Here is an 8,239-nt window from a genome sequence, read left to right on the forward strand (position 1 = left end):
GAAAAAGAACCTTAAATGGTAAATGACCCGCTGTAATTGGCATACATTAATGAAGGTACTTTATCATTTAATATGTGGATTGTTTTTATATGTTAAACATATTTATTTTAGATTATATCGTTTTTTTATTTTATTTAACAGTGAATTAATATTCTTATTATAATTGGTAGTAGTAAAATCCGTTCATTTAGTAGTACTACTGAATATACTAGCAAGTGTGTGTACTTTTATAAAAGTAACTTTTTTTTACCATTTTTATAATAAAAAAAAGAGAATTTTGTTTTAATTTGCTTTTGTACTACAAAGGCAACGCAAAGGGAAATAAGTGAGTTTATTGTGATCACTTTCTAGTGTATTGTCATGTTTTATTTATTGTATTTTCTTTCATTCTAACTTTTTTTTAAGCAATGGAAACTCTTAGAAAGATTTAGAATTAGGTCTTCATAAGCATGCTAGAGGACAAAGTGAGCAAAGAAAAAGCTCCCCAGCGAAGTGCATGATATTAAATTGTCGATCAGTTAACTTATTGGTTCTTGTTCCAACATTTATGCTATAGATGTTCTTTTTCTAACTTCGCTCGGTGTTTCACTATGGGAATCGCTTTGGGCGTGACCAACTACGGAAGCTCTTATGACACCACGTCTGTCTTGACAGACAGGTCGACCTTTATCTCTCAGGTCGACCCCATCTAACATCATTTGCGCTTTCTTCCCGTGAGGGACTACACTAAGCTCTCTCAGCACATCCAGTTCTCGGCTGTTTTCGCTCAACTGTTCATCGTGCGGGCCGTCATTGGATTCCGCCACCGAACGCAAGATCAGTCATACGGGATCGTGCTGAGTATCATCACGGAATAGCGTCCGCGTCGAGGCGAGCTATTCCTATTCCGACCTGCTGGGTATTTAGTTACACGGTAGGGACGTAGTAGCGTCAAGCTATTACAGGCTTAGCGCGTCAAGGCGAAGCCTTCGAAGGGCTAACTACCCTGCGAACATCGGCAGACTAACGTGTTGTGACGAGTCTAATATTCTCCGTACTCAGCCATGTCGACGGTCATCCCCCCCACCAAAGGGAATGAGTCGAGGATCAGGGAGGCTGCATCCCGCCCGTGTCCATCATCATGTGGAGCAACTATCTCGGGCAGGGATCCTCACCCGATGTGCATCACGTGCATGGGCCCGAAGCACGCTCAAACGTCGCTCGCAGACCCGCAAGCATGCGCTCACTGCGCGTCATTGCCGGTGAAACATTTGGAGAGACGGCTGAGAGTAGCGGTGGCTAACCAACAGGACCCGTGCCTGTCTGGCGCCGCCGCAAGGTCTACGGCCGTTGAACATCAGCCGCGAGCTACCACGAGCTGGGCGGACCTGATGGAGGCCGAATCGCCGGTCATGCCGCCTCTGTTCGGCGACCTCCTCGCGGAGGATGAGGAACGACCGTGCGACGAGGACGCGGATGCGAACTCAGACCTCCTTGACTTGGACATGGAGGACGAGGATGAGGACGACAGTGGTCCCTTCCCGGCCCAACAGTCGAGGCCCCAGAGCGCGTGTCGGCTTGCATGAAGGAAATGGCCCGTTACTGGTCTAGCCCCTTCAAGAGCAAGCTTCCAGCAAAAGGGTGCTCCAAGCTGGAGATTCAAGGGATGGAGGAGCTGGGGTTGGCCGGACCCCCAGCTGTGGAGCCTTCGGTGGCTTATCACCTCCATCCGAATCGGCGTTCTATCTCTGCCTCCTCTCAAATTGCGCTGCCTGGAAAAATCGAGAGATTGACGGCGTCGATCCATCAGAGGATGTATAAATACGCAGCGCAGTCAGTGTGCTCGCTAAACGCGGTGACGTTGCTGTCCACGTACCAGGCGGAGATTTTGGAGGAGATGGGACGACAGCTCGACACGGGAGTACCTAACCCGGTACTTTGGGACGAGATCTGTGTGGTGAACGACCTAATCCTGCGCTCTTCACGAGGCGCGGTTCAGGGCTGCGGCCGCGTGATGGGCTTGGCTGTGTCAGGTGAGAGAGCGTTGTGGCTTAACCTGTCAGGCTTGGGTGACACAAAAAAAGCGGAAGTCGTGGACGCTGCCTACGACCCCGCTAAAGGTCTGTTCGGTCCAGCTCTGGAAAAGATGAGAGAAACCAGCACTCTCAGGAAACAGGAGGATGAAGCATTCAACCTCTGTTTGCCTCGTAAGCTGTCTCAGAACCCGCCCCCTCAGCAAGCGCGACAGGGTTTTGCCACAGCCGCGGCTGCGAGAGGGAAACCGATGAGCGCGAGAAGTGCGAGATCGGCTCCCGGCGGACAGCAAGCTGGCCAACGTCCGAGATCGGACGGCTCAGGACCGTGGGGAAAGCATTCATTTGCGGCCGTGGCGGCGAGAAACCGTCCGGCCCACCCTGAGGAGCGGAAGAAGAAGCGTGCTACCTAACACGCGAATGTTCTCCGATCCTCCTTTCTCCGCCGGCGAAGAAAAGGAGAAGAGAACACGGCCCGGTTCTGAGTTCTGTAGGGGCCTCATCCCTAGTTTCTCCTCGGGTTCGAGGAATGTGGGAAAATGTTCAGTGTCACCAAGCACTCATGACATGTGTTCACTCGCATGTCAGTTCGGACGATTGATAAAACTTTCACAATCGCATCCAAGCCACGGGCTGAGGGCGATGTGTTCAGACACAAAAAACAAAATAAATGTGACATTTTCGCATCCAGGTGATCAGCCGAGGGCGATTGTGCACAAGAATCCCGAAAGTTCAGCGTGAACCCCCCCCCAGTTTCGCCGCTGGAGGGCGCACTCGCTCTGCCAGCGTAGCCCTGCGCGGCGACGGTTGTGACGTCATCAACACGCGACCAGTGTTGTGTACGCGGGGGCTCCCTTTCTGCGCACCTCGTCAATTGGCGCGCATGCGCGGCGCACCCGTGGGTTTTAAACACGATTTCACGGGGATTCGCTATGAAACCACCCAGATTCAACGGTGTGTTGGTCTCGGTGGCTCGAGGAGAGTCGGCTCTCGTCCTGACGGCCGAAATCGACTCTCTTTTGAGGAAAAAGGCAGTCAGAGTTGTTCCGGAGGCAGAAAGCCATCAGGGTTTTTACTCCCGATACTTTGTGATGCCGAAGAGGGGAAGCACATCTCTTCGTCCGATCTTGGACTTGCGTGTGTTAAACAAGCACCTGAGAAAATATTCATTCAGAATGTTGACACACAAAGCGCTCTGTCGGGCGATCCGTCCAAACAATTGGTTTGTGACGACCGATCTATCGGACGCGTATTTTCACATAGACGTTTACCCGTCACACAGAAAATATTTGAGGTTTGCACACAGAGGCACTGCCTACGAATTTCAAACCATTCCGTTCGGTCTGTCTCTCGCTCCGAGAACTTTCAGCAAGTGTGTGGAGGCGGCTCTTTTGCCATTGAGAAACAGCGGGATTCGGATTTTGTCTTATATAGACGATTATCTGATATGCTCCTCGTCAAGAGAGCGAGCGATTAGAGATGCGGAGAGCGTGGTCACGCATCTCTGCAGCTTGGGTTTCAAAATAAACAGGGAAAAGAGCCGCTTGTGTCCCGCGCAGCGCGCGGAATATCTGGGACTCAGTATAGATTCCCTCTCCTATCGTGTCACGCTGACGGAGAGAAGAATCGAATCTCTCATACAGTGTCGCTCCTGTTTTCGGGCAGGGACGAATGTCCCGTTCCGGGTGTGCCTAGGAATGCTGGGTTTAATGGCTTCAGTGATTTCTGTGGTGCGTCTGGGACTTCTCATGATGAGAGATTTTCAGAGATGGGTCGCACGGTTGCGCTTATGTCCCCGACGTCATCTCAATCGGCCGGTCAAGATAATGCACGCGTGCGTCTTAGCGCTCCGCCGATGGGGATGCCCCACGACTCTTCGGTCGGGGATTCCCTTGGGGGCGGTGTCGTCGAGGGTTACTATGACGACGGACGTGTCTTTGACGGGCTGGGGCGCGACCCTTATGGGCAGAGCTGTAAACGGCGTTTGGCCTCCGCAGCTGATCCCGAGTCATATAAACTACTTGGTGTTGTTAGCGGTGTTTCTAGCTCTGAAAAATTTTCTGGTTTTCATAAAGGGCCAACATGTGTTGGTGAAAACGGACAATTCCACAGTAGTCGCATACATCAACCGACAGGGGGGGGTGCACTCCCTCCAGTTGCATCAGTTGGCAAGGAAACTGATATGTGGTGCGACGCGAGGCTTTTATCCATCAGAGCGACTCATGTTCCAGGAATATGGAACAAGGGTGCAGATCTGTTGTCCAGGGGAAACCCCCTGTACGTGGAATGGAAACTGCACGCTCAGGTGGTGGAGCAGATATGGCAGAGATACGGCGGGGCTGCCGTAGATCTCTACGCCTCGCGAGAAAACGCTCAGTGTCCTCTGTACTTTTCTCTAAGGGACAGAGATGCACCGTTGGGTGTGGATGCGTTAGCCCACCCATGGCCAAACGTTCTTCTCTACGCGTTCCCTCCGCTGAGCTTGATCTCCCCCACTCTAGCCAGGGTCAGAGAACTCAGCTTGTCACTGATTTTGATAGCTCCACGCTGGGCGTCCAGACACTGGATCGCAGAAATAGTTCAGCTGCTGTCGGATCAGCCGTGGCCGCTCCCTCCACGGAGGGACCTTTTGTCCCAGGCGGGCGGGGAGATTTATCATCCGCACCCGGACAGGATAGCTCTATGGGCCTGGCCCGTGAGAGGTGGATCTTGAATGTGGCAGGTTTGCCACAATCGGTTATACACACTATCCAGAGTGCTAGGGCCTCGTCTACTCGCACGCTTTATGACAATAAGTGGCAAGTTTTTGAGGAATGGTGTGGCCGTGGTCGCATTGTCTCCTTTCAGTGTTCTGTGGGAGACATTTTGTGCTTTCTCCAGGATTTGCTGGATAAAGGGAAAGCTTTTTCTACTTTAAAGGTGTATCTGGCGGCTATTTCTGCGTGTCATGTCGGGTTTAATAACGAACCTGCGGGTCGGCACCCTTTGATTAGTCGGTTTATGAAAGGTGCACGCCGTAAGAGGCCGGTGTCTCGATGGCTAGTGCCTCAGTCGGATCTGTCCTTGGTTTTGGAGGCCCTTTCTCATCACCCTTTTGAGCCGGTGGATGGCATAGGGCTGAAATTTCTTTCTCCTAAGACGGCACTGCTTGTGGCTCTAGTGACTGCAAAGCGTGTTAGCGAGCTGCAGGCCCTGTCTGTCAGTCCATCCTGTTTGCAGTTTGCCCCTGGGCTCACGAAAGTTTCCTTTCGCCCTAACCCGGCGTTTGTACCTAAAGTGGTGGATTCTTCTTATAGATGTCCCGTTACAGAACTTTTGGCTTTTCACCCTCCTCCGTTCTCAACTCAGGAGGAGGAGAGGTTGAGTTCCTTGTGCCCAGTGCGGGCTCTCCGTACATACGTCAGGAGAACAGCGGATTTCAGAAAGTCTGACCAGCTGTTTGTATCTTGGGCTTCCCCCCCACAAAGGGAAGCCATTGTCGAGACAACGGCTGTCCCACTGGATTGTAGAGGCTATATCTCTAGCGTATGAATGCTGTGGTTCTCAAGCACCTGCGGGTCTGAGGGCCCACTCGACTAGAGGGATGGCGACTTCATGGGCCCTGCTTAAGGGAGTTTCTGTTCAGGAAATTTGTGCGGCGGCTGGTTGGGCCACGCCACACACCTTTGTGCGGTTTTATAGACTGGATGTGTCTGAGTCATCCTTGGCACATGCGGTGCTGGGAGCCAGACGTCCTGTGCCCATGTGATTGGGTGTAGCGGGATCATGTGCAATCCGGGAGTGGTCTATATCTCCCATAGTGAAACACTGAGCGAAGTTAGAAAAAGAACGATGGGTTACTTAACGTAATCCCGGGTTCTTTGATAACAGAGTGAGGTGTTTCACCAGCACTTCTCGTTGCAACGATGTTAGATGGGGTCGACCTGAGAGATAAAGGTGGGGCGGACAAGACAGACGTGGTGTCATAAGAGCTTCCGTAGTTGGTCACGCCCAAAGCGATTCCCATAGTGAAACACCTCACTCTGTTATCAAAGAACCCGGGATTACGTTAAGTAACCAATCGTTTTTTCTTCCTCAACCTGCCAAAGTAACATCAAAACGGCAACAATACAAAATGATCCTATGTATTATTAAATGGTCAAATAGACATTTATAAAGCCTAGGAATGAAATAAAGTGTTGCCAGAAGAGTTTTAAAACATACCTGGAATAAACAGTTGTTGCAGGTATTTAAATCGGATTCTTCTTCAAAGGCATCTGACTCTGAGTCTTTTGCTCAGTTGCTGTTTGTCATGTATATGTTTGATGACGTCTTTGCCTATTTTCCATAGAACTTTACATAAATTGAATCTTCGGGATGGACTGACAGATGACAAGAGAAGGGCACTGCTATCACTGTAGAACCTTGAGAAGGTGACCTGGTGACACAAATGACTTTAAGGCCATTTTTTTTATAGCATGACTCTGGGAAATGCTCACGAAGAGGAGCTCATTGGTATATGAAGGAACCATTAATGCAATTAGATTATCCATTTGCCTCTTGATTTGATCTAAGTTCTGTAATACCAAAAGACCCAAAAAAGATTGGGGGCATTTGTATAAGCATTTTGGATTTATAATTTCCAAGTTGGGTGTCCTGATTTTCTGTCTAAACAGCCAGTCAGAATGCAGAAAATGCCCTTTACTGATGGTATAAATCAATCAGGGGCCTGAAACTTTTTCTGAGTAGTAACAGCTTCTTTATGAGAATTGAATTCTTTGGCATTCTTCACCCTTGTGTCTGGCAAAAGGAAACAATGTTAACAAAGAATTTGGGACCCTAATGTCCTGTTTTTCAGTTTCTTCCCTCCAAAACATCCAACACATACAGACGCTTTCACAAATTATCACCATTCCACTCTTTCCAAAGACCCTGTGGACAAAATGTTGCTTTCTAAAATACTGTATACATTTACAGAGTCAGTCAGTTCCAGGTTGTCTTTTGCAGTTCTGGGTTGTCTTATGTTGCACCTTTGTCCTGGAGGAATGTTATTTCCTGTCATTGGGTACTGTACCAGATGTGTTTGATTAAAATGACCATAATGGCACTTTCCTAACTTGACTTCAGTAAAATATGTCAAAAGAGACAAACTGAAGACATTTAGAAAGTTGTCCTTCTATCTATCTATCTATCTATCTATCTATCTATCTATCTATCTATCTATCTATCTATCTATCTATCTATCTATCTATCTATCTATCTATCTATCTATCTATCTATCTATCTATCGACAAACAATACGTAGGTGGTCTCTATCAATTTATTTTTAGATGATAGTGTTTAGATCTGGTATCACATCGTTATTGGAACATTGATTAAACAGCTTCATGGAAACATTAAAAAGACGATATTTTTGCAGAAATCTGTGCTGGTGTTCAAAGGTTTATTCTTTATCCTAAAAAACAAAAGAGTTTGAGCAATGTGTCGTTTATACATTTACCTGTAAAATACATACAAATACTCACACACATAGTAGTTGGTAGAGTCTCCTACCATTAGAACCTTAACGGTTTCTTGTGTGTTCATTCTTATATTAAAATCTAAGTGGCATTTTCTTATTAAAAGCAAAACGTGCAGTTTGAATTCTTTGCCAGGTTTTCTAAAAACGTTTTTTTTTCATCATTTGCAACTTGCTTTCTTTCTGTTAGAGGCTAATAAATGGTTTTCTGCCACGTTGCTCTCCATCCCTTCCCTTTCAATTAGATCTGTTTAAAATTGTTCACGTATGAAGAAATCCTTACTGCTATTTGTCGACTGTAGTTTTTAAATGTCACTAAAATTGCACTTGGTTTTTACATCATTTTCTAACAAAGTGAAATGTCCAAATACTTTTTGTGATCACTGTTTATCATTTGTTTCCTCACCAGTTATCTGCTCTCCTTTTGTAGCCTTCACTATTTAAGGTACTAACAAATAGCCTGCACCTTTTAATCAAAGAAGGTGTGTCAAATTGTATTGGATCAAAAGTGCACTCAGTATGAATCATTCAGTAGCAGTATTTAATAATCAATGCAATATTTGCCAGAGAGCCAATGCAGTGTAGACCCGTTAGGAGTGATGTGGTTATATATTCAACCTCTCGTAAGGTTATGCACCAACTAAAACATCCAGACAGTAGGGCATTACAGCAGTCCAATCTAGTTTTTCTGCCTAAAGTAATGATGAAGTTATTTTCTTAGTAATAAGAT

The 8,239-nt window shown here is 47.4% G+C and overlaps 2 protein-coding genes across 3 annotated transcripts in view; both read left to right on the top strand.

Annotated features, from left to right (window-relative positions):
• arhgef10 (Rho guanine nucleotide exchange factor (GEF) 10) overlaps positions 1-2,165 on the top strand; it is a 103,535-nt gene extending 101,370 nt beyond the window's left edge. Inside the window, exon 30 of the mRNA XM_083544544.1 lies at positions 2,156-2,165. The gene's annotated coding sequence lies outside the window, so the exon portion shown is untranslated. The remainder of the gene's footprint in view (positions 1-2,155) is intronic.
• On the top strand, positions 1,561-5,397 carry LOC310727898 (uncharacterized protein). Of its 2 annotated transcripts, none has more exons than XM_083544864.1 (2): positions 1,561-2,749; positions 2,799-5,397. In XM_083544864.1, the coding sequence occupies exon 2, from the start codon at positions 3,781-3,783 to the stop codon at positions 4,723-4,725; it is 945 nt and encodes a 314-aa protein (XP_083400990.1). In that variant the 5' UTR covers positions 1,561-2,749; positions 2,799-3,780; the 3' UTR covers positions 4,726-5,397. Both variants share the same exon structure in this region, with proteins under 2 accessions (XP_083400990.1, XP_083400991.1).
• The last annotated feature ends 2,842 nt before the right edge of the window (positions 5,398-8,239 follow it).

The sequence above is a fragment of the Silurus aristotelis genome (assembly GCF_946808225.1).
Source record: "Silurus aristotelis genome assembly, chromosome: 6".
Lineage (NCBI taxonomy): Eukaryota > Metazoa > Chordata > Actinopteri > Siluriformes > Siluridae > Silurus > Silurus aristotelis.

What these genes read in the sequence shown, in the direction of transcription:
- LOC310727898 (XM_083544864.1), top strand. Translation starts at nt 3,781, where the DNA reads ATGGGTCGCACGGTTGCGCTTATGTCCCCGACGTCATCTCAATCGGCC.